The 26,575-nt window shown below is 34.0% G+C and overlaps 2 protein-coding genes across 5 annotated transcripts in view; one reads left to right on the top strand and one right to left on the bottom strand.

Annotated features, from left to right (window-relative positions):
- Nucleotides 1-956: 956 nt before the first annotated feature.
- On the bottom strand, nucleotides 957-11,998 carry LOC116295963 (calsequestrin-1). Its single transcript, XM_089029616.1, has 13 exons — nucleotides 11,623-11,998; nucleotides 9,501-9,585; nucleotides 8,375-8,441; nucleotides 6,736-6,769; nucleotides 6,257-6,362; nucleotides 6,042-6,115; nucleotides 5,192-5,278; nucleotides 4,016-4,065; nucleotides 3,538-3,583; nucleotides 3,399-3,453; nucleotides 2,913-3,013; nucleotides 2,421-2,495; nucleotides 957-1,811 (listed from the first exon to the last, which is right to left on the bottom strand). Exons 1-13 carry the CDS (start codon nucleotides 11,896-11,898, stop codon nucleotides 1,590-1,592), a joined length of 1,278 nt encoding a protein of 425 aa, XP_088885742.1. The 5' UTR covers nucleotides 11,899-11,998; the 3' UTR covers nucleotides 957-1,589.
- LOC116295961 (rho GTPase-activating protein 32) overlaps nucleotides 6,270-26,575 on the top strand; it is a 66,700-nt gene continuing 46,394 nt past the window's right edge. Inside the window, exons 1-6 of one of the 4 annotated variants that reach the window (XM_031703920.2) lie at nucleotides 12,754-13,098; nucleotides 13,276-13,324; nucleotides 21,184-21,283; nucleotides 22,598-22,650; nucleotides 24,391-24,478; nucleotides 26,187-26,243. In XM_031703920.2, coding sequence (XP_031559780.2) covers nucleotides 13,062-13,098; nucleotides 13,276-13,324; nucleotides 21,184-21,283; nucleotides 22,598-22,650; nucleotides 24,391-24,478; nucleotides 26,187-26,243 — 384 coding nt within the window. In that variant the 5' untranslated portion in view covers nucleotides 12,754-13,061. Of the gene's footprint in view, nucleotides 6,343-12,753; nucleotides 13,099-13,275; nucleotides 13,325-18,414; nucleotides 18,510-20,042; nucleotides 20,146-21,183; nucleotides 21,284-22,597; nucleotides 22,651-24,390; nucleotides 24,479-26,186; nucleotides 26,244-26,575 lie in introns of those variants that run through there. The other 3 variants (XM_031703922.2, XM_031703923.2, XM_031703921.2) reach the window with 3 other exon arrangements.

Here is a 26,575-nt window from a genome sequence, read left to right as displayed (position 1 = left end):
ACTAAGAAAAAAAGACAAAAATTTGGCGCTGGAAAGGAAATTCGAAGACGTACGAGGTTTCAAAGACTCGTGATGGTTCGCTTTTGGGCCTCGAGTCCAACCTTCTCTTATTTCTTAGTGGTGGGGGAAAAAAATCTTAAAACGGGCAAAATCTAAAAAATAACCACGCAGAGCCAAAGAAGTGCTATTTCTCAATGATCGGGTAAAATTTCGAGGCCTTATTTCACGTTTCAATGATTTTATTGAAATTTTTGATGAATCTCCATACATTTCCTTATAACAGGACACCACAGAAACCAAGCTTGGGCTACCTGTGGAAACACTTGAGAGATAGAGTTTGATTTCCAAACACCTCAAAGTCAGTTAAAGTGCTTATAAGCCTTTGCACAATATTTTCAGAATTGATTCTTTAGATAGTGGATAGTTGATTGTGAAAATATTTCGTCATTTGAATGTCGGGTCTTTAAGATACGAAGGTTTATATTCCAAATATGTTAATGACTATGACATAACATAAGGGATCATTTAATATACAACACTGCACTCGTTCTGGAATACAGTATTTTAAAAGCATCACCCTTTTACTCGAAGCTCACGTAAAGGTTCTTACAAATTTGTTTTCAAAAAATGTCCAGCGTTCAATATTAAAAATTGACACAAAATAACTCAAATCCCTTATGTTACGTCATAGTCATTAACATATTGGAAATATAAACCTTCTTATCTCAAAGACCCGACATTCAAATGACGAATTACTTTCACAATCAACTATTCACTATTTAAAGAATCAATTCTGAAAATATTGTGTAAAGGCTTATAAGCACTTTAAAATAACTGGGCTGCGCCTCGTTTTTTCAACTCACTTTCCGGTGTTTGGAAATCAAAGGAAGAACTCTCTCGCGTGTTTGAAATATTACACAACAGAACTTTCCGAAATTACTAATTTAGACATGGTCTTTCTTGTAATGAAAATATATTTTTGAAATTATTAATTGATCGTGGTGCTCGTTCCCAATCTTACACTCGTTTTTCATGTGGTATATGAGTGAGAATGAGTGAGCGTGCAGGCAAAGTCTGCTAGATTACTCGCGTGACTGACAAATGCTTGGTTGGACGTCAATCAAATTCACAATTCAGTATAAAAACCCTTTTCGAAATAGCAATTCTTAGGCTAGAAATTTGAGGCCTAGGGCAAACGCTGATATCCATTGTTTTTAATTAGTTCGGTGCATGGAAAGTTCGACGTTTGCCCTAGGCTTAATCGAGTTTATAGTGAATTCGTATGTCGTTTCGCAGTTTTATATGCTAATGAGTTCTGCTGATATTCTGATAAACTGTGTGGAGCAGACTAAATAGAAATACTGTGAAAACCAGTTGAGAACTTCCACCAAAAATAAAAACAAAGAAACCAATAAAAAGACTCCTTGTACTTGCGAAAAGTAATGGGGAATCGCAACAACTGGTTAACATAATGGAATTTGAGAGATTTTATAGTTAGTTACTCTAGGAGGATTCTAATAAAGCAGGTTAATATTAGCAGACCTCATTCGCACGGAAAACTTCGATATACGAATTCACTTTTAGGTAAGTTATAATTCTGGTTTTTCTTGGAATTTGTGTGGAGGTGGTATTTGTTCGTGTTGATTTGTTTGTTTTTGTTGTTGTTGTTGTGGTGGTGGTGGTGCTTGTTGTGTGTTTTCGTCGTTTGCTGCGGTGAATTGTACTTTGTTGTTTAGGACGTCTTGGATCCACTGTAACATGTGCTTTAGTTTAGGTTCTTTGCCTTTCTTTTTGAACCAGGAACTTCGGTTCTGAAGTTTAGAAGTAAAAAAATCTGACATAAGATTAAGCAAATAAATAAACAAACAAACAAACAAACAAACAGACAAACAAACAAACAGACAAACGAACAAACAAGCAAACGAACGAACGACCGACCGAACGAACAAACAAATCAACAAACGAAGGGAGCAAACAAACATTATAATATAGACAAACAAACAAACAGACAAGCGAAAAAACAAGCAAACAAACAAACAGACGAACGAACAAACAAACAAACAAGCAAACAAACAAACAGACGAACGAACAAACAAGCAAGCAAGCAAACAAACAGACGAACGAACAAACAAACCAACAAACGAAGGGAGCAAACAAACATTATAATATAGACAAACAAACAAACAGACAAGCGAAAAAACAAGCAAACGAACAAACAGACGAACGAACAAACAATAAAACGAACGAACGAACGAACGAACGAACAAGGAAACAAACAAATTAATATAGACATAAAAATGCAACACTAAAACACAGAAATAATACTAATGGGAATGATCGACGCGTCAATTGAAATTGAAAAAAACAAACATTGGGCTAACGCATGAATGAGAAGTATGAAAAGAAATCAAGCGTTTTACCAATTTTGGGTCGACAACTCCAATGGCTGGTGAATTTACGTCAATCTTGTAAGATTTCTGCCAGAATTCTCTCATCTGTCAAGAGAAAAACATTTAAAAAAACAAACACTTTAAGAGGCTGATAGCTATAAACCATTTATTTTGGGTATGATGTTTCCCCATTTTAGACGACGTGTCATATCTCTTGAGAATATGATTTTTTGTTTGAGTTGTATCCATATTCATGTCTTTTCATGTGCACCCGTTAAACAAAGAAATGATACTCTAGGGAATGACGTGCTATGTAATGGGGAAAAACATTACACCCAAAATAAACGACTACCGCGGAAAAACCTAAAAAGTGTGTGTGTGTGGGTGTGAGGAGGAGGTGGTGGGGTGGTGGGGAGGGTTGGGGGAGGGAGGGGCAAGAATATGAGACTACTGAGTGTGGGAAAAGGGGAAAAGTGTGGGGCACCTAACTCCGCGGTCCCTGTCTAAACGACGTATTCTTACCATGGGGAAAGGGTCTGGATCAACCCAAACGAACGTAAGCTTTTCGTTGTCTTTCACTTCTCTGGCCAGTTTCTTGACAAGAGAGAAAAACTTGGCGCCATCTAAGAGAGAAAAAGGTTAATAGTAATAAGGCGGGCCCGACAAAACAGGAGAACGGTAACGGATACAGAAGTTGTATAGTAAGTAACATATACAGTATGAGTGGCCGTGTTGTATATCGGATATACAAACTCGAGGCTGTATATAGAACTGTATATCGGATACAACACGGACAAGAATACTGTAGATTGCTTGTCAAACGTCTAGGTTAGTTCCTTTGTGTTTCACTAAAATTTTCAAAATTAAAGTGAATCTGCCCAAGAAAATCCAACTTTAAGTTTATGCAAATGAACACGGTTTTGTATCAGATTTACAACACTCTTCACTGTCGTGATTTCTGTTGTGTTTTCCTCATGAATCATTAATGAGTTTGACAACGGTATTTACCTTCGGTTTTTGGCCTGACAAAGGCGGTTATAAGAAAACCCTCCACTCTAGCCGACTGAAAACAAATTGGAATAAAAATTCAAAATTCGCACGCTGTTGCACCGTGCGTTTGCCTTAATGAAAGGCCGACAGTTCTTACCCAAACATCATGTATATCTTCTAGGCGTATCTTTGCAATAACCTGTCTTGATAAAAGAAAATTATTGGTCATTAATAGGCGATGGAGAGTTACGAACTTTGTCGACCTCTCGACCTACCAATGTCTCTGTTGTTTCGCCTCTAAAAAGTCAGGTACACTCTCTTTTCCTCGGACAAACTTAACTCTGTAGCTCGTCTTGAAGACCTGCTCTCCGCACTCTACTCTAATCTCATAAACAGTAAATGTTTCACTAGATAATTGTCATTATACCAATTTTTTATTGTCCATTTTCCGCCTAGTGTTTTTTTTTTTTTTGTTGTTGTTGTTTTTTGTTTTTCCCCCTGGACGACCCACGATGCCATACGATTCAAGATGGCCGCCACATCGTCGAAGTAGTCTATTCAGTAAATGCGAAGGCGCTGGAATGAAACTATCAATGCATATAGAAAATAGAAAAATCATATCTGACAACACTTACTTTTTATTTTTTGTGATAAACTGTTTTATGCTTTCTTCTGTTACGCTGTCCTAAAAATAATACACGGGAACGATTATAGTGAGTTAAGTATTAATAATTAAGAGGAAATGTTTTTCAATAATGAGCAATAATGGAAAAAAAGCGCCAAAAACTAGACTTTCGTATGAGTTTTCATCCCAATTTTCGTTTTGGGTTAACACTCAAAACCTTTTTTAAACAGTTAGAAACTGATGTACTATGATAAAATGCTTGTTTGAAGCGGTATTTTCAATCGTACAAAGATGTTTTGTTGCATTTGTGTTAGAATGTTGCTTTGTCAGGCTTTTTTTATAGAAAATGTATGGAAAATAAGCGCAAACGAAGGCCTAAACCTCCTTTTGGAATAAAATTTTTGCTTTGTGTTAACACTTTGATTTCACTTTCATCGGTCTTCTCCACTATCCAATCAACTTTCTGAATAACAAGATTTTAGCCTTGTACAACAGCCTTTCTTCAAGAAAATAGTTTTTGGCGCTCACTGCTTGAATACGAAAAGAATTCTCTCTTAGTATTATGAGTTAAGTATTCTCGGGGTGCATGTTAAGTTATAACCGCCATGTTGGTTGGCGATAACTAGAACAAAGCATTTCTCATTAGTTTTTTTTATTAGATCAACCAACATGGCGGCTGTTTCGAATTAACTGTCAAATATCTCAAGGGATTCGAATCATGTGGTTGCACAACAAGACGGAATTATTTTATAGTAGATTATCAAATGAGACAAAATTTTCTTTACATATATTACGATTTATAATACAAAACTGGGAAAAATGGTGACTTTGAAATTTAATGGCATCTTTGATATCCGCACAATAAGATGTTGCAAAATGAGTTGCAGAAAGAAAGCGTTTAGCGTAAGACACGAGGAATGGTTAATTACAATAGCAACTGCTATATGGCTACAACCAAATGCAAAACACTTCTTAACAATTATTAACGATTATCGATGAATATTTCGAGCCGTTCCGAGTCTTCAAGCAGCGAGGTAAATATTCCCTATAATCACTGAGCCTGAGGGGAATAATCGTAGTGGCGGGTATGATTTTAGATTTGAATATAAGAGAAAACTCGAAATTTTGGATAAAAAACGTTTTGGTAATCGTCTCAGAAACTCTACAGTGTATATTTGTATCTTACCTTGTCTGAAGTAAATGTGATTGGCTTTTCGAATGGTTTGTGCAGCTGGAAAGTATTTATCTTCTTCAGACGAAATGGTTTGGCTTGCTAGGAAAGATAATGATGAATAATTAAAAAAGTACAATGAAAATATATAAATTTTACTGTTGTTGTTGCTGTTGTTGTCGCTGTTGTTGTTGCTGTTGCTGTTGTTGTTGTCGCTGTTGTTGTTGTTGCTGTTGTTGCTGCTGATGTTGCTGTTGTTGTTGCTGTTGCTGTTGTTGTTGTCGCTGTTGTTGTTGTTGCTGTTGTTGCTGCTGATGTTGCTGTTGTTGTTGCTGTTGTTGTTGTCGCTGTTGTTGTTGTTTCTGTTGTTGTTGCTGCTGCTGTTGTTGCTGCTGTTGTTGCTGTTGTTGTTGTCGCTGTTGTTGTTGTTGCTGTTGTTGTTGCTGTTGTTGTTGCTGTTGTTGTTGCTGCTGCTGTTGTTGCTGCTGTTGTTGTCGCTGTTGTTGTTGCTGTTGTTGTTGCTGTTGTTGTTGTCGCTGTTGTTGTTGTTGCTGTTGTTGTTGTCGCTGTTGTTGTTGTTGTTGCTGCTGTTGTTGTCGCTGTTGTTGTTGTTGCTGCTGTTGTTGCTGCTGTTGTTGTCGCTGTTGTTGTTGTTGCTGTTGTTGTTGCTGTTGTTGTTGCTGTTGTTGTTGTTGTTGTCGCTGTTGTTGCTGCTGTTGTTGCTGCTGTTGTTGTCGCTGTTGTTGTTGCTGTTGTTGTTGCTGTTGTTGTCGCTGTTGTTGTTGTTGCTGTTGTTGTTGCTGTTGTTGTTGCTGTTGTTGTTGCCGTTGTTGTTGTTTAAAATAGAAAAAAAATCGTTTCTCACCTTTTTGTCTGACACGACGAAAAATGGAATCAAAGGTTGATAATTCTTGGCCGCTTCTTCAAATGCTTCGTATTCTAACACAAAATGAAATTTTTTTCAAAACTTAAATTATTTAAATATCAACGTCACCGAGGCCGCCCAAATCTTAAGCCAGCACCCTGCCACAGGTAACCCATATAATAAGACGAACAGGAAGCCCAATAGCATATACTTACGGGGACTTCCTTTTTCGAAATATCCCACTACTTTGCTACTGTCTGTGTCTTCGAAGGTTTTGCGCTGTTTTTTCGTCTCGATGACGGTAAGTGGAGGCTCAAACATCTAAGGAATATTAATTCAAAAACATAAGAACCTTAGAGGCATAAAACATCTTTAAAAATAAAGATAATAACTGTTCCAATTCAAAAAAATTTATTCCATTTGAATTCCTTTTCAAATTTCATTATTTTTGCCTTTGACGTTAAATGTAATATACGGGCTAAATTTTTGACTAGTACAAGGTAGAGAAAACAGAAAGGGTTGTGTAAGACTGAAGTCTAAGAATAACGAAAAAAGCCACGATTTTGAAGAGATACGCAATTTTTTCCAAGGAAGAATAAGGAAGAAACGTCTGGGTCAACATCAAATTTAATCTTCAATAATATTCCAATTTTTAAAGCATTCAGTTCGTATTTGGATATCAATTTTATTTTACCTTGTGAAGATAACTTATTAAAACATCAGCAGATCTAGAAAAGAACAGGAAAAGGTTTAAAATCACATAAAAAAGAGAAATATTTCAATTCAATCTTGATTCTAGATAATTTGAATATAAGATTATAGACAAATTTATTCATTTTCGAATATGTTTTTTATGACAGATTTTTTTCCCTAAATTTTTGCATTATTAATTTATTTCTAAAAACAGTTCAGTGCTTTTGAATTTGTGAAACAAAGCTTTATTGGACAAGACATAAATCAACAAAGGACGTTCTCTACATTTTAGAGAATTACTTTTAGTTCCCATAGCAACAGGTTTGATCGATTTTCAAGTCTCGCATACCAAGTAGCGTATATTTTTTTGAAAATACAATTTTTCTTCAAAAATATCCTATTGATAACATTTGCATATTTATTTAAAATCATATTTTTTCGTTAATCTGTAATGTTTACCCACCCATGCATTTAAGCCAGCAGAATAATAATATATATTTTGGTTTTTTTAATGTCATACTTTACAATATAAATCACCAATTTATCTATGAGTTCCTCACCAGGAATGGGAGGTATGTTTCTTATCAGGGGAGGGGAGGGGAGGCTGTAAACTTTTCAAAAATGGCTGTGGTCCCATCTTTTACTAGATTTATTGTGTAGTTCCAAAAATTATCCATACCCCCCTCACGGAGGAGTTTTTTTAAGACACCCCCCTACCCCCTGGAAATTCCAATTTTCTTCCATACAAACTTTGTAATTTTCGTTCTTTCTCTGACCCCCCTACTCTTCGGAAATTCCAAATTCCTCTGTGGGGTAGGTATGGATGATTTCTGGAACTACACATTACCTCCTATTAATTACTGTGTAACTCAATGAGCAAAAAACAAAAAAAAAAAAAAAAAAAAAACAACTTTCCTCAAAATAAAAACGTTTGATCATCCACAAAATTTCAAGTTTTATTGATGAGCCTGATCCCCTCTGAAGCCCAAGCTCTCCCCCCCCCCCACCCCTCCCCAACCTGCATAAAAAAGTACCTTCATTTCCCAATATTAAAATAAATAATTCTCTAGAGAATGATTCCAATTTAGACGGTGGCACCCGTTCTCTGGAATGCACTTCCCGCAGACCTTTGCGCCATTAAAGATGTTAATTTGTTTAAGCGCCATCTTAAATTTAAATTTTAAATTAGCATTTTGATAGTTTTTTCAGTATTTATCAATATATATCTATTCATCTTATTTGTAAATAGTTATATAGTTATATATATTATATTATATATTATTATTGTAATGTGCACACGATCATTGTATGGAATGCACGCGCACAATAAGTGATTAAATTATTATTATTATTATCATATTATTATTAGACCATCAGGGGAATCGACATACAAGCCCATCATGGGCTGACCTAGAATTTTGAGTTGTAAGGTTTACACTAACCAACTAATTTCGAGCTTAAGAAGGATTGGGGTCACTGGCACCCCTTGAACCACTCCCTGAATCTGCCACGTACTAGCCCAGCTGGCATTAATGTAATTGCAATAACCAAAATACAAAGGTCGCATGCATCAATAAGTCTACCAGTATACATAGTTTATCACTATTTTAGCAATAAAATATTTATTTCATTATTAGTACCTGTGCCCAAAGTAATCCACTTTTTTCCCCCTATGGAATATTAATATAGCACCAGCAAATTTGACACCTATTGGAAACATAAAATCGATCAACAATCATATGGTATATCATATATATAATATATATGTATCACAGCATCATCATCAAAAAAAATTTTTAAACATAAAATACATATGAAATTATATAATGATAGTATGATCGATTCTCCATCTTTTGGCAGTTTATTGGCTGTGCTGGGTCAGTGTTACACTACAGAAGGCCCACTAATCCTGTAATGTTTTCCATTTGAGCAGATGATATATTATTGTGTCATTTCCTTGAGCATTAACTCTTTAACAGTTACAGCTCAACGGACAAAAGTATAACCACAAATAATGTATTTGCATATACTTCTAAGCTCTGCAGTCTTCTGTACAATAAACCAACACATGATAGGAAGCTGGCTGGTTTTACCAAATAGGCTGTGCAAATGCTTTCTCAGCAGGACAAAGCCCATGTATATATTGAAGTATGCTATACATTCCTATCTTTTGGTCATACTTTTGTGCATTGCCCTGTAATGCTTTAGAAAATACATATGGATGCTTGCAAACAAACACTTAATACTAACTGAGGACTAACTGTGAAAATCCAGCTGTAAAAAACCTATGACATTTCAAAAATACAGAGATATCTTTCACAGAATTTTCACATGTTCTCAGCCAGTTGTGAAAGAATATCGTTCTAAAGTGAATAATGCAATGGTCTGAAATGGGAAAAATCAAGATGAAAAGGTCTATTGTGAGGGATATCGTGGTTCAGGCCTCAGCTGTACCAACACTCAGGGTCTTACAACTGCAAATGGTTAGACCTTCAAGTGGCTCAGAAGATCAATTTAAATGGCAGTCCCATCTCTCCACATTTCATCATTATTAACCAATATCGGATGGACGTAAAAGAACCACTGAGGATGTAAAGAAACCCTGGCAGTGACTACCCTCAGTGCCTACAGCTCATTCAAACCTCAGCACTTTATAGATATCATAATCCTAAAATTAATATCATAATCATGAACTAATTACCTACGCTATAAAACAAACCCCAAATGAAAAATTAAGGACATTTTGGGATCATCAATTTTTCTTACCAAGGGCTTGAGCAAGTGCATAATCCTTTTCAACATTTACAACTCCAACAGTTACTCCTTGTGGCTGAAGCACACGAGCTACAACCTGAAATAATAAACAACTTAGTTTTGAGAAAGAAACCTTTATTTGCTTTTTCGTCATTGAGTGCGGGGTGGTTTACATGTGTCTCTTCAAGAAGATCTACAGATCCAGCTATAGTCCCAGTGGCTCATGTTAAGCTGTTCATGGAAAAAGGAGATTTTTGCAGACAAACAACTTTATATACTCATAATATGATTTTGAATCCAGCAATGGAATTTCCAAGGGGTAGTGGGGCATCAGAGAAAGAACAAAATTACAGAGTTTGTTGTATTGGAAGAGAATTGGAATTTCCAGGAGTTAGGGAGGGGGTGGGGGTTCAAAAAAAAAAATCAAAAACTTCTCCACGGGGGGTGGGGAAGTATGGATAATTGTTGGAACTACCCATTTTCATGTTTATAGTCTCACATCCAAGTTCTCTTTGACAAGGGTCCATTTAACAAGCAACTATCATATTATAGCAATAAGACACCAGCAAACTAGCAACTGTGTGTGCATGCAGGACTCTGGGATACATAATAAAAGAGACCACATTGACTGTATAATATGCTTATAAATTAAAATAGATTAAATTCAGGGCTTTGCTCATCCTTGGGAACCCAGGGATAAAGTTCTGTCGCTTGTTTCTAGCTCCCAGAAAAAATACATACCCTTGGGCACAAAGTCTGTTAGAGCTTCGATGTTCTGGAAGTCCTAATTCAAAATAATGCGGGAACAAGCTCTAACAGATTTTGTGCCCAGTATTTTTTCTGGGAGTGAGAAATGGGTGACAGAATTTTACCTTAAATTTTCTCTTTGTATGTATATTATGATAGTTTATAGTCTTTCTTACATCTCTTTTTATGTATGTAATATATATTTTATTATCATCATTTGTATAAGATTTATGTAATGTGTAGTTCCAGAAATCATCCATACCCACCCCACAGAGGAATTTGGAATTTCCGAAGAGTAGGGGGGTCAGAGAAAGAACAAAAATTACAGAGTTTGTATGAAAAAAAATGGAATTTCCAGGTAGGGGGGTGTCTTAAAAAAATTCCTCCATGAGGGGGTAATGGATAATTTTTGGAACTACACAATACCATAATATGGCTTGTACCTTATTTATATTAAGAAATATTATTGGTAGAAATGTAACAAACAATAAATGAACCCAAACATGTTCTAAATAATTTCGAGAAAATATTGTTTTATCTTTTGAAAAATTAAGTACCATAAATAATGAAAAAGGATCGAATAGAATATAAAGGATTTACCTTCATTATTGCCCAACAAATTAGAAATATTCTAATTTTATTGAAGAAATTATGTTTTCCTAAGGGATAATAAATTGTTATTGTATTCGTGAAAGATTTTATGATTTTTGCAGCTTTATTACAGAGTTAGAAAAATAAATCTTGTATGGATCGGTGCGAGTTTTGGGATTAAAAATTCATCTCATTGAAAATTTTTCTATGGTCAAAATTATTTTTGTTCTTTGAATGCTATCAAATCATATCAAACACAAAAAACTATTGGAGTATTTAAACACCTGCAAGTTAAAAACATTTCTGCTAAGTCAACAGACGTTCCAATACAATGAAAATAGATAAATATATTTTCAAATTAACAAGAAACTTAAATTAGGGTAAATTTGTGGAACTAAATGAAGATCATCAAAATCTGTAGCAGAGTAAAAGAAAAAATCTTTGTTTATCTTCTTCAAATCGCGGTAAAAATAACTGTGATTTTTATCGAAAATCATATTTTAATTTTAAATAGCAAAAGACCTGTCGAATTATTTTATATGGCATTGTTGGATTTATAAAGTTGCAACAATTAAGATTTTTATAAGACACAAGGCTAATTATTCTAGTGATTTGAACGCTTCTCAAAGTCTTAATATGAATTTAAGATGATAATTGTCCGAAAAAACTGCTTCTTCAAATCATAAAATCGTGATTGGAAAAACAAGAATTCTTGGCCTAAAATAGTTACAATTTGGAGAACTGTCGTACATATATAGATATTATCTAAGAAAGCGCTGTAAAGCGCTATGTTTACCTCCAACATTTGTTCATCTGATTTCCAAGCTTTTTCAGATTCAGGGTGCTCCTTTGAAGCCATGTAAAATAGGACTACAAGCATTTTGGTGTGCTTTAGTGTTCTTTCAAAATTACTTTGCTTCAAAGTGGCAACGCGCTTGATGCCATCGTCTCGAAGGTAGCTTGGAAGCTGCTCTCCTTGAGAGTCTATATCGTCAACTTCTTGGCTAAAAACACACTGTATCACTAGACTAGCAAAAAGAACTGCGACTAGAAGATCTTTAAGGCGTCTCATTTTTGCAATCAGAGTTATTATGGAGGAGATAACGTGCTAAGAAGAGAGTTAGGAATGTCAGCCAGCAAGCAAGCCTTGGTTGGTATGCTAAGCTAGCTAACGAACACCGGAAATGACTTAGGGTCTAGAGGGTGGGGTTAATTTGCTATACTATTCTGTAGAAATTAACTTTCAAATCTTCGTTTGTTTTTGGTATTTTTAATATCGTTTTTCAAAACCCAGACAGTTGCGGGACGAGGGTTTATATAATAAGGTAAACATAGTTTTCTTTCTTGTTTATTCAGTGCTTTTCTTGTGTCGTTCTGTAACAATCGTTTCCTGGTAAACATAGTAAATGATATATGGTCGAAGAAATTTTTAGTTCTCACTAGCCAAGGCAGTGAAGAAAAGAGAGGAAAAAAAGATATACGCAAATACTAACGAAAAAGTGACGATAAAAAAAGACATGACAGGGTGGATAGGATGGTGTTGATATGGGATTGAAGGAAGAAAAAATGAACGAATGAACGAAAGAGAGAGAGAAAACAGAGAGAAAGTAGCGGTTAGTCAGGAGAAAGATGCTCAAGGATTAACGACTGGAGAGTGAAGATATGCAGGAGAAAGTCTACAAAGGGCAAAAAAAAAAAAAAAAAAAAAAAAAGAAAAGAAAAAGAAAGAAAGAAAGAAAGAAAGGGAGAAAAGGAAAATAATAAGAAGGAGAAAAAATGGAGAAAAACGAAAGAAAGTAAAGTGAAAAATAAAAATAAAACCAAAAATTTTAAGTTAAAACTTTCAAAATATAAAAAAATGAGAAATAAAGAGAGCTTCTTGTAAGGTTAAACTAAGATGTTGAAACATTTGTTTTCGAATTTCTTTTGTTCAATATTCCTAGAAGAAAATATGTATGTAATTTTTTCTGTGTTTACGGAAGAATAATATTACATTTTGTTCTTATATATGCTTATTGAGAATAGTGCGTACTTCCGGTTCGTGCTGACAGCTTTCGGTAGTTCCCACGCCACACCAATTATTGTTGTCTAAAAACTTCGACCTTCGTCTTTCAAAAATGCAAATGGTTGCCGGCGATACAACATCAACAATTGACCTCAAAGAAGCACCTTTTCCTCTCCTTTGAACCACTCTATCATGGTATAAAAACCACTCTCGCCTGAAAAAAGAACACTATGACCACCTGGTATACCTCGGAAGCCTTTACTGCAGGTATTTTCTGGAAAAAAAACCTGTTTTTTAGCAGCAGGTCTTGTCTCCTTGCACGAGTCCTACCTGTTTTTGTTCTTGAAAAACTTATGTATTTTGAGAACTCTTCAATGAGAAAAATTATTTGGACATTTTTGTGTTACTACTAAGCTGTTATATTGGTTTGTTTGGTGATCATAGGGACCAACCTACCAGTGGTTTCGCCTTCAGAAGCCTCGACAATCCAAAGGTACTCATTCAACTAAAATTTTACTAAAATTCGTGCGAGCGGATTTCTCTTTTCTTCTCAAGTTTCTTTGAACTTTAACTCATATTTACTTAGAATTTTTGGGATTAAAGGTTTTGCTAGGCTTTACGTTTTGTGTTATGATAATAAAGGCGATGTCTAGGCCTAAATTACGTTTTTGAAGCAAATAATAATAATTCGAGTTTTCGTTCCAGATAAAATCTTTCATGCGAAGACAGGTTTGACATTGCTTCGCCTTTCTCTACCTTTCCTCTTCTGATGAAAATTTTTTTTATCGTTTATAACTACAGAGGAACAGAGGAATGCTTTAGTAAACGTTCCTAAGACTTCAGTGAAAGATCATATACCTAAAAGGTCAAATTATAACTGTAGTATTTTCTAGCAACATGAAACCTTAGACGCCTTGAAGTTCAACTACGACTGTAACTTTCATATTTTTTTACGATTAAAAATCAGCTGATGTTATGACTATAACCTCTAAGGAATAGCCCTAACTTATTTATTCTAGTCTTTATGGTTCGATAAGATCGAAAAATATTGAGACAAGCAATATCTTTATTAATAGATAAATTAATCTTTTTAGAACTCGCAATGTCTTTCAATATATTTATACTCGATTGTATTAAAAATAATACGATGAAGTTTTACATATTCCGCATTGGTTTTTTAAAGTTTTTGATCTTATCACTAGAAATAATGATGTTCTAATTCCTTATGAATTTGAATAATGGTTAAGTTTTCTGAATTTTTGCATATCTCTGCGTGAGTCCTAATAGAGGTTGGAATCTTCCAGATCTGTATTCCGCAACTTTCCATAGCAACTCTAGAATATAAAAACTTACTTTACCCTTTCTTAACTTATAATATTCATTTGGGCTTATAAAATATCTCCTCGGCTTGATGACTAATTTTGAAGTAAACCTTTACGCTATACTTTATAATACTTTATAAACTTTTGTTATTGCATCAGGCATTATTTCCTTGGTTATATGTTAGCTATTCTTAATATTATTGTATGGATTACTGATTGTGACGTCAACGTGACGATGGTGATTAAAGATTAACTCATGCGTAGACATATCATATTTATTCCTTTACTATTATATTGGTTGTGAGTCATTATGGTGGTGCAATCAACTGTATATGATAATTATATGAGTTTGGATTATTTCGTGGAAATTTCATTTCATTTCTTTTGTTTTGATGCTGTTTATTACCAGTTTTATAATTATACACTTCAAATCTGCTTGTACAAATATTTTTTGAACAAATCCCAATTATATTTCATATATAATGCAAGTTCAAAATTTAAGAATTTTTTTGCTTAAGAAAGTAGTTTGATAAATGAGTAGGAGTGTTTTAATATTGACCTGATAAAACACGATCTGCGAGTTTATTGAATGAGTTCAAAATTTTAGGTATAATTTACAAACCTTTGGTTGAAGTAGAGCGACCATATACCTCGCGAACATTAACTTTTATACTTTGATAGTCGTTTGTACAGCAATGTCATGCACAATGAGGTTTGTATGTCACTGCCATGTGCAGTAAGCACAAAAAAGGCACTAGCTTCCATGTGCAAGTCTTGTATCACGTACAGTATCAACTGTTTACTCAAGTCATGCATCTAACCAACCAAATGCGTCGAGCTAGCCTTGTTTGCAAAATTGGATAGCATTGAAGCTGCGAGCCAATAGCAATTGTTTGCTTATCACATATACTTGTATGACAGATAGTGATAACAGGCTACTAATTTCTAGTTTAACTTTGCTTAAATTTTTATTTAACCACATTGATTTATGGGTGGTTAATGATCGTACGTGAGCCTGACCTTGTTGAGGCTCTAAGTCTTCATCTAAACTTACCTGCACTTTATCTCTGATAAGGTCGTCCTCACTTATTCTTAATATAAAAATACTAATGAAGAGGACTTTATGGGGTTTAAAGGTCCATGCATGTGACGTGTATGGTCGCTCCAATTGGTTCTGAATGCTCATAATTAAATATTCATCATCATCATTTTTAATTATTATTCCATCCAAGAGATTACATATTGAGAAAAATTTGTATAAAGAGGAATATGAAAGTTAATTACGATACATTTATAATACAATGGATATGAATTTAGTGTAAAATATCTTTCTCAAGGATAGTAGGCAGTTCAAAAGAGAAACTAAAGGCTTATATTTTTGGGCTGCCTATGTATAGCTATTCATCATTTTTGAACAATTATTAAATATTTTATAACGCGTGGAAAACTTTGTCAAAGAATCTTCCAAGAACAAAACTAGCCCCTGGGGGTGGTGGTGAGTTGTGTACAAAATTCCCAAAAAAACAAAAAACAGTGTAGTGCATTTTGATTCGATTTCACTGCATGGTTTGTCGAATAAAAAATAATTGAAGATTTTCCCCCGATCTTATTTTTACCTTCCAGTTTCATTCAAATTGTGACTTCCGTATTGGGAGCTCCCCTTTTATGCGGTGCCTAAATATATGAATTATGCTTGTTATCGATGTGTTCAACAGGTTATTTAAGTGTATTTTCAAATCTCTGGATCATCATTTGGAAACAAGAAACACTTTTTTCTTAATAAAGTTACTATATTCTTAAATTCCAGTATTAAGATAATTTTGTGGTGCAAAGTATAATTTTGTACCTACTAACATGAGACTAAGGTCATAGCATCTGGTTAAATTAAAGTTTAATTTTTTCATACTTTTAAGGTTATAATCTTAATTTCATCATTCCAATATTAAAATAATTTTGTGGTTCAAATGCAAAGTGTTATTTTGCACATGCTGACATAAGACTAAGATATCTTCTGTTCATGCTCATTTGAAATGCAATATTGTATTATGTAATATGCAAAATCAACAAACGATAACTAGTGCCATGTTTGACAGATGTGTTCATTCTCTTATCCATCCAAATGACATTCCTCTATTGTCTCTCTTTGTCAATGAAGAAACCATTCAATACCCAAATCCTTATTTTCTTCTAAAATCCAAGTACATCTAGAATTCCATATTATTTGAAACTAAACTAAATCAAGTACCTATAACATTCTGGTGTCCAAGGACCAGAGTTATAGCATTTTTTAATGGCGTTGGAATATAGAAGAATAACATGCTTTAGAAGCTGTGAGATAATTGTTAGAACATCAAGGAGAAGAAGCCATGTCTCTACTTCAGATTACCCCACACCGAGAGAGATTATTAGCCTTTATACACCTGTAAACTTGAAAAAATTGTAAGTACTGTACTTTTTTTCAATTATTCGTACATTTCTTTCTAAAGTAGATAATTGTGTACGTTTCGTATTGACTTTAAAATATAATAAAATATTCTTTTGTTTGAACCTTAAACCATTACATGTATGAGCACATTGCTTTTCATTGGTTTTGACCTTCAAAACATTGTATATTTAGCCCAGAAACACTTGTTGCTTCAACAATGATGTTAAAATCTAACTCTAGTATGTGTTAATATATTCTTCTTAAAAAAAGGACTGAAATTGGTTTTTGAAAAATGAGGCTTACTGACAGATGGGTCAAGCTGGATTATAATAATTTATTTAGATGAACAAAAAAATACATTTACTTAAAGAAAATAAACTCTCTTTTTATTCAAGAATAATTAGATATATCCTTCTTAAAGCAAGCTTAAATTGATTTTGAAAAATGTGATCTTTGGCTTACTGACATATGGGTCAAGTTGGATTATAATAATTTATTGTAGATGAACAAAAAATACATTTACTTGAAGAAAATAAACTCTCTTTATATTAAAGAAATAGATTTTTTCTTAGGATATAGAAAAAAATATTTCCAAAATGTTGAGCAGACATGATTTGTAATTTCCTATTATAAAATCATAGTTATAACACATATTATTTCAATAATTAATGATGGTAATTCAGTGGAGTGCAATTTGGCCTGAAATCAAACGAGCGATTGCAAAATCGCACGACCGCGTAATCATATCCTTTTTAAAATCATAAACAAGAAAAAGACACAATATAGAGTGCAGAATAATCTAATTAATGTAGTAGAAGAACTAGTATTGTTTTATTTTATTGTAAAAAATTTTTTTTTAAGGATGCAATTAAAAGCTCCTAAGGATGCGATTTGGGAATTAATTGCACTCCTTTGATCCAATCAGATTGCAGGATTTGGTAGTGATTATAAAAAGGATATGATTAATGCTGAAATGGTTACATTTAAACTTGTCTTTAATTTTTAATTGAATTGAGTTGAATTTTTGTCATTGTATTTACATTTATATATCAAAGAAAATGTTATTCTTACAAAAGCAAAACCCTTCACTTTTTATCTTATTTGGTGAAATTTGTATAATTGTAATTAAGAGAAAATGTCAAAAAAAAATTATTTCTAATCAGCTATAGTAAGGTATTAAATAATAGAATAATGTAATATTGATTGATCATTGATATGCCAGTTTTTAAATTTTGTTTTAAAAACAATAATTTTGATAAAGTTTATTGATTATAATTTTTATGCATACTTATTGTGTATATTTTTCCCCAAGAAATCTGCTTTTTTTAAAATTGTATTTAAGTATAGCCATTAAAGGTAATTCTATTCCAGATACACTTACTTCATGGAACGAGATGCCTGCCTGCATGTCCAAACAAGTCATACACTCCATATAGATTCCTTTCAAAATTTCCTTGGATGGAAGATTTACAGGGAATTACTAAAGCAGTTACGATTTACTTGTAGGACGATGTGACATTTTTTTTTGTATTTCCCTTTAAAAACTGCATTGAATTTAAAGAATTTCTTGAACATGTTTTTGGATTATGTTTCCACTTCTACTAAGATATGCAGAGAAAATGCTTTATTTATTTTATTATATATAATATATATATATTTTTTAATATATACATAGTGATGATATTATTGATGTCTGAAGTGTTTCTGTCATCAAAATATTTAACCTTTATTATCAAACCCTCTACATAGAACTGGTATGTCATTATCAGGTGACTTGGATCAAATTTCTCACTTAATGATGACAGCATTGACATTCAAAGATCATCTAGAATATCAATGTATGGCATCACACACTTAAAGAGGGCTTTAAATATCACACTTCGCTACTACTTCCTGTGCCATTTATCCTTTAATTTAGCAATTTTCTGAAGGTACGATTATTTTCTTTTGTTATCCTATGATTTTGTATTCAAATATCCGTACATTTTTCCTGATCAAACCAAGCTCAATTGATTTGATTCAATTTATAATGTTCACATGTAACTACGATCGTTGTGGTACTAAAGTTTCAAAAATCATCTTTCTCGAAGTTGAGCAAAATTATTGCTAATCTTTTAGTTTTGTACATTATTTTTGTGTGTGTGTGAAATATTATGTGTGTTCGTTTTTAGACTAGATCTTTCATAGGTTAAGGATTAGTTATGGAATGCCGTGTGTCACAAAAGTTTACGAGATTTTGCTTAAGTAAAGACTTCCTAAACAAAACACCATAAAGATTTCTAAGATATTTACCTTCTTAAGACAAAAACATTTTATTTACTATTAAACCAGCTGTAGCTCTTTGGAAGGTAAACCTTTGCTCTAAATACTTCAACAAAAAGCTTGATAAGTTATGCCTTGACAGATCTTTCTGTGTTTGCTCAGAATATTGCATCACAAACCTGATAGACTTCAAAACTACACCATTAAACTTATAGAACTATACAATCCGTGTAGCAAAATTTTTAGAAGAACTCATAGAATTTACATGTAGGATATTTCGTTATGGTTTGGTTTGATTTATAATTTTCAAGTGTTGCAGTTTCTTTCCAAATGAATTTTGTGTACTTTGGTTGAATATGATATTACTGCACAGTAAAGTCACAAGTGCATTATAAATTGTAGTATTAATTGATGTCATTAGACATAATTCAATCATTAAAACTGTAGACAATGTTGTTCTGTTTTCATAGATAAAAAAAATTCATCAACAAATCATTAAGATTCTAATTCATTCAAGCTATGATATTACCTAAATTATGCTGTTATAGTCTCACATTATTTGGACAAACCATTTTTTTTCTATACAGTTTATATTTCTTGAAACATTCACCTATTAATAGGCAATCAGTGATGATGTAGTAGTATCAAATTATCCTCTAGCCTCTGGGGTCTCAGGCTCTATTTCGGGAGTAAAGGCATCTCATTGAAGTACAGTTTGTTGGGTATCTACCTAAATTTGAATTCAGGGATTATTTCCTGTGGTCTCTTAAATTCCGATTTGATCTGTGAGGTAGTCATGCTCTGACTTTCATAATCAGCCTAGAGAATGTTTCAGGGTTTGATGTGCGAGTTATCTGTGCCATGACTTCCATCAACCCAGAGTTTGTTTCAGAGACCCGTACAATCTAGGAGTAAGCCATGCCCTGACTTAGACCTTAGACCTTAGCATGAAGTTTGTTTCAGGACATCAATAATTCAAATTTGAAAGATTTCTTCCTTCTTGATAATATCCCCCAATTCTTGTGTAAACAATATTTTTGGCTTCAGCAATTCTGCTGGAAACAAACCCTAAAAAATATAGCTGATCTACATAAGCGTCATGATTATTTGTTTGCACGTTGTGCTTTCTTCCTTATAAGGGTATCCTACGTTAAACTGAAACAGCTCTTAAATCCACCAAACTCTCCCTCACAAAAGAATATGTAATTATTATCTCAAAATCGTGTGAAATTATAGTCTGATAGATAAAATCTAAAAATCAATGGGACTGACTCGAAAAATATGGAGAACTTTTGATGATGCCAGGTTTGTGTGCAATACTGTTGTGGAAAATGATAATATAGGGATCCCACATTGGGGAAAATAGTGCCAAAATCAAAAATATATTGTTTTTTTTTTCTGAAAGAAAGATATTTTGCTTTTTTTCACACTGCGCCATATTCAGAAGTGAATTCCATCTCAACAAGTTTACATGTATTTGCTGATAGATAGTTTAATAGCAACTTGATTCATGTAACACTCCTTTTTTAAATGAAATTAGAATTTCTGAAGCAGGTCATTCAATTTCAAATAGATAGTTTTAGTCGTTTTATTTCAAGTTTTATTTTGGTATGGTTTCAAGTAGTATTGTTTGATTATTGTAAGTTGAACACTATTTGCTAAGTTTTGTACTCTGACAATAGAATAATGCTCAAAATGTCTGAGTTAAGAATGCCTATATCTTATATAATATATCTATAATCTATAATATCTCTATATATGTATATACTATAATATTTGCTTCATACAACAATACACAAGTCAAACTACTAGCTTGATTACACACTAGTTTTATTTTGTGTTTCACTACATTATTGTGAAATCTTCCAGTTGTTAATGTATATAGTTAAATGAGCAAGGGTGTTACATCAGGTTTAAAACCCTGAGGCGTTAGCCAAGTGGTTTCAAACCTGACATAACACAATCTGCGAGTTTATTGCACGACTTTTATGAATAATTAATGACCATTTAGGGTCATTATTCATGGCATGCTCATGTACTCTTTTGGTCCTTTATAAAGATTTCAAAATCTTTATATAAAGATATCCATGTTGAGCTATTATGAGGTATAAAGATTCATGCACGTGATGGATATCAAAGGATCTGATAGGTCTAAATGCTCAATTAATTTCGTCTTTTTCATAATTATTATGAATTTTTGAACAAGTTTTTAAAAGTACAATGCCTGTTATATCTTTCTACTCAAGTTGTTTAATTTTTTTAGGGGTGTTTAAAGTTGGCGATCTTATGTGATGTCATTTGATGTACTCTTTATAACTAATTTTGTTTTGTTTTGTCTTTTAGGGGTAATAGGAAATTAAAACGACTGTCAGTAGATGAAGGTGCAAAGGCAAATCAACGGCGAAGTATTAACATTGACACCAACACCCCACCTATTATACATGTAAGTAGCTTAACAAGGTTTATCATTGATTATACTAAGAGTACTAGAACTTTAGTTATAAGTGTATGTCCTCGGTAGCCATATGGTAGAGGCTTAAGTGCCAGGGTCAATGTTGAGTCTGCTAATAAAGAATATTTCATAACCCTTATCTTATGAGGGTAGCACTTAAAGTGCTAGTCTTACAAAAATAAAAATGACCCAAAAAAATCCTTGATATTCTACATACTCAAATAGCTTTTAAAGCTCATCAATAAACAATAGTTGGTTTGAAAAAGAAACTTTTCCTGTCTGAATTCTATTTTGGAAAATTTTTCAAAAGCTTGTCTGCCATTGCTATGCTGCTGTTGCATTTCAATAATTGAATTATTGAATAATTATAAATTATAAAATAATTGGGATACTACGTGCGCTATGATTGGTCGAAAACCATGTTTGATGAGAGTACCAAAACACGCTATCGTCATTTTAGCTCGCACGAGTATTGCAACTGTCAGATTTTAATCTATCGTGCATGCTCATTGGTCAATTCGGAAAACTGTTTTTGATCTGTTAATTAACATAAATTATTTGTGTGTGATGTCATATGCGCAACTGGCATCCTTTTTTACCCACACTGACTCTATAATATTCTCTGTAATGTGGTACGTCGTTGATACCAATTCCTCTAAAATATACCTGTTAAATGAATTATTTTGCAATTACACAGTAAGAGAAGCCACGAATTTTGAAGCATTGTGCATATGACGTCACTTTCTTTACATCAATAATAAGTTGCCAGGAATACAATTGCATACATGAAATGGGAGACTCAAAGGGCCAAACTTTACCGGCTAAATACAACAATTTCCCGGTCTGATAATGAAATAGAATTTGGACAGTAAACTACAGCATATCATACTGTATGCCTAGTTTTATATGGTAACATTTCCAGGGATGGTGTTATTTTTGTAAGACTAGCACTATAATAGTCAGACTGGCTAACAAACCTGTGGCACCCACTCCATGATCAAAGAAGATTTTGATTTTACAGAGGTAGGAAAACTGGAGAACCCAGAGCAAAAAACCCTCGAAGCACAGGAGAAGACCATTACGAGCAACTTTAATCACATTATATGATGGCGAGTCTGGGATTAAACCTGCTTGAACACAACAGTGAGAGTGAGCTGATTAGCAGCGCACACAACCAATGCTTTTCCAACAAACTGAACCTTCCTACAAGGGCCGTAGACCCACCATTATAGCTGTAGAGTTTCTTTGTCCTCTCCTGCAAAATATCAACCTTCAATATTCCATTTTAATTTGAACATCTTACAGGGAGACCTGAGTGCAAACTGTGAAAAAAGTGGGACATTCATGAGGCTGAGCAGGTTAGTGGAAAATTGTGCATTTTCCCATCTCCTGATTGTACTGATTTACTCATCTCCTATCTCCTGATGGTACTTGATTTTCTCATTAACATCCATAAAGTATTTCATCCACAAATACATACATGTATATTTGCACTGTATACTGTAGAATCCTGGTTATATAAGCACTCCCACTCCACCCCTTCAAGCCCACCTGTCCGCGAACAGAAAATTTCGTCCCAGTTCGCGGTTATGAGCCCCCTGATTGCAACTCCCCTCCACTGATGAAGTACCGCTGTGCAGCCACATAGAATAATGACAATCCTCTTGTATTATTGGTTCTTGAGCACATTCTCTTTATAAAGCTTTCACAGTTGTCGTTGCATGAACACTGTTGTTCAATTGAAATAGACACCATTAAAAACGATTTTTATATAATAGATTTCAGATATTCCCCCCCCCCCCCTCTCTTTTATGAGCCCCATCTCCCCCCCCACCCCGCCTCTCTGATTACAAGCTTGCCCCACCCAAAAACCTTACGGCATTATAACCAGGGCCTGGTTGTATGGAGGGTGGATAGTGCTATCCGACAGATAAATGTTATCCAGTGGAAAAATTTATTGGAATGACACCATTGACTTATCCACTGGATAAGGATTTACGCATGAGATAGCACTATCCTTCCTTCGTTCAACCAAGCCCAGGATCCCAAGATATCATCATCATCACAACTCATGACATAACGTGCTAAAGGCATCCACACTATTCTACAGTATACATCCTGACAGCTATCCATCCAGATATATTCCTTCCTTTCTTCTCTTTGATCCATCCAGCCGATGCAAGAAAAAATGTTAGCCAATCAAAATCCTGAAAATTTGCAGAACTAAAGTGAAATTATGGTTTTCCAGGCCAATAAATGAAAAAAATGATATTTATGACATTGCTAACAAGTGTTTGATAGCAGTGACACAATTCACCTTTTCGGCGCTAGCTTGGATTGTGTTACGGTCATCAAAAAGTTTGGACATCGTTCTCGCATTTCATCCTGCTCATTTACACCAATATGTATTTCATCCTGCTCATTTACACCAATATGCATTTCATCCTGCTCATTTACACCAATATGCATCTCATCCTGCTCATTTACCCCAATATGCATTTCATCCCGCTCATTTACCCCAACATGCATTTCATCCTGCTCATTTACACCAATATGCATCTCATCCTGCTCATTTACCCCAATATGCATTTCATCCCGCTCATTTACACCAATATGCATTTCATCCTGCTCATTTACCCCAATATGCATTTCATCCCGCTCATTTACCCCAACATGCATTTCATCCTGCTCATTTACACCAACATGCATTTCATCCCACTCATTTACCCCAATATGCATTTCATCCTGCTCATTTACACCAATATGCATCTCATCCTGCTCATTTACCCCAATATGCATTTCATCCCACTCATTTACCCCAACATGCATTTCATCCTGCTCATTTACACCAATATGCATTTCATCCCACTCATTTACCCCAATATGCACTTCATCCTGCTCATTTACCCCAACATGCATTTCATCCCACTCATTTACACCAATATGCGTTTCATCTACCCATGTAACCACATTCCATTCATCTATTATTTGTCCTTTCAAAAATTATGTGGAAAAAAGATCAATGTTCTAGCCAATCAGAATGCATGTTACTCCACAGCTCTATCTAAGATGTACTTTTTTATTGGTTGATCCAATAGGCTATACGATGGGAGGTCTAGGTTCCCTAGAATCGAGGACATGCCTCACTTCCACTATGATGAGATTGACTTGGACACACCTATCCAGGTAAGATATCATGTTAGGGGTGGGGAGGGTGTGGAATTGGCTTCAATTTCTCCACAAGCAGCAAGCTAGCCTCTTTTTCTCGGAAATGTAAAATATTTCTCCTCAGAAAAAAACCTCCCTCCCCCTCTTCCTCTCAATTTTTGTTTGCATATTGTCATGAATGGTACCTGTAGACGTGCAATAGACTATATTAGAAACTATCCTAGGACGGAGAAATTAAAATATCATGAACGAAGGACGAGGACAGAAGAAAAGAACAAATGGAGAGAAGACATGAAAAAGATATAAAGAAGGGAACAAAGAAGAGGGAAAAGGAAGGAAGGAAGGAAAGACCAATAAAAGTGGGATGAAAATGAGAAGGGAAGATGGGAACAAAGAAGGGGAAAAAGAAAGGAAGGAAAGACCAACAAAAGTGTGCTGAAAATGAGAAGGGAAGAAGGGAACAAAGAAGGGGAAAAAGAAAGAAAAGAAAGACCAACAAAAGTGGGATGAAAATGAGAAGGGAAGAAGGGAACAAAGAAGGGGAAAAAGAAAGAAAGGAATGACCAACAAAAGTGGGATGAAAATGAGAAGGGAAGAAGGGAACAAAGAAGGGGAAAAAGAAAGGAAGGAAAGACCAACAAAAGTGGGATGAAAATGAGAAGGGAAGAAGGGAACAAAGAAGGGGAAAAAGAAAGGAAGGAAAGAAAGACGAACAAAAAGTGGGAAAGAAATAGAGAAAGGAAAAAGAGAGGAACACAGAGGAAGAAAGAAAACAAAGACGAGCAATAAATAAAAGAATAAACCGATTACTTTGATAACGTTAAACTCCTTTTACTTCTCATAGTAAATAATTAATTATACTGTACCGTAAACATTCACAATATTTATCATCACCAGTTCACATAAATAAAAGATTTTCATTCATTCACGCCTCCTGTCTGGCTTCCTCCCAACACATCTAGAGACAAATCGCTCTCCATAAGCTTAGCTGCGGAGCAGCGTGTCTATAAGGAAGAAACTTGCTGAGCTCATCTTTGGCATACATTTTTCTGATATTGTGTTTGTCTTTAAGTTTCGACTGGTTTCTGTTCGTATTTATATTATTATCGAGGTATGCCTTTCAGTAGCTTTGTCATTCACTAATTCCTCGTTTCGTAGCGAATAATTATCTCTCTCTCTCTCTTTTTATACAGTCGATGTCATTAACGTTGTCCACCGAAAAAAGACATTTACACATATACACATTTACACATTTAGACTAGAAGAAATATTACGTGTTTCCTCGAACGTTCTGGCATAAAACAAACGCTGAAATACAATTCTCCATCTTAAATCCTGACTAAATGGTCGGGGCATTCTGGATTTTCGATTCACGAGTTGAATTTCACATTTAAAGTTCAGGCTCACTTTAGTCTAAATGTGTAAATGTGTAAATGTGTAAATGTGTAAATGTGTAAATGTATTTTTTTCGGTGGACAATGTTAATGACATTGACTGTATATACTTTTAATTTCTTTTATTGTTAAATGCTTCTCACACAGGATGATTTTTTAATCAAAATTATTTATTTCTCGTTAAGTGGAATTCACCGAAACAATAATTTTAAAATTCGATAGAAAAAAATCGTACGTCGGATTCATTCAATATTTTTTGGTGTTTTTTGTTATTGCAAATTTAATCATCATTTTTTAAGTAATTATTCATTTTCCCTACTTACTTTCTACAGGTTTCTTTATATCAAAGCACACACGGCACCAAGCGAACATCAGAAGAAGAATTCACGGTGAGTTTTACACTCAAATATTTGAAATTTTACTGTAAATATTTCTTCTAAGTTATGCAAAAACCTGTGGTTTTTGCGTGTGGCCGTAAATTTGTTTTCTTAAAATATTTGTAGAAAAAACTGGTTTTTAGTTATGTATTTATTTAGTTTTTGCTTAAATCAAGGAAATGAAAATCTCTTTCCGAGAAATTCCGAGAATATATTTTCCGAAAAATTCAATTCCGAGAATATATTTTCCGTACAATTCCGATAATTTGTTTTTCCGAAAAATTCAGAGAATATATTTTTACGAGAAAAAAATGCTTGAAGAAACGCAAATTACATCTTTATTA

Source organism: Actinia tenebrosa, unplaced genomic scaffold, assembly GCF_029948245.1.
Source record: "Actinia tenebrosa isolate PJP-AT-01 unplaced genomic scaffold, QUT_ActTen_1.0 PGA_scaffold0__85_contigs__length_37466705, whole genome shotgun sequence".
NCBI classification, from domain to species: Eukaryota; Metazoa; Cnidaria; class Anthozoa; order Actiniaria; family Actiniidae; genus Actinia; species Actinia tenebrosa.
Note: the sequence above shows the minus strand (reverse complement) of the source record. Positions and strands in the feature narration are given on the sequence as shown.

What these genes read in the sequence shown, in the direction of transcription:
- LOC116295963 (XM_089029616.1), bottom strand. Translation starts at nt 11,898, where the DNA reads ATGAGACGCCTTAAAGATCTTCTAGTCGCAGTTCTTTTTGCTAGTCTA. An exon ending in TAATAAGTTATCTTCACAAG is followed by an intron (nt 6,363 to 6,735) that starts GTAAAATAAAAT and finishes AATATTCCTTAG; the next exon opens with ATGTTTGAGCCTCCACTTAC. An exon ending in TCACATTTACTTCAGACAAG is followed by an intron (nt 4,066 to 5,191) that starts GTAAGATACAAA and finishes TATTATTTTTAG; the next exon opens with GACAGCGTAACAGAAGAAAG.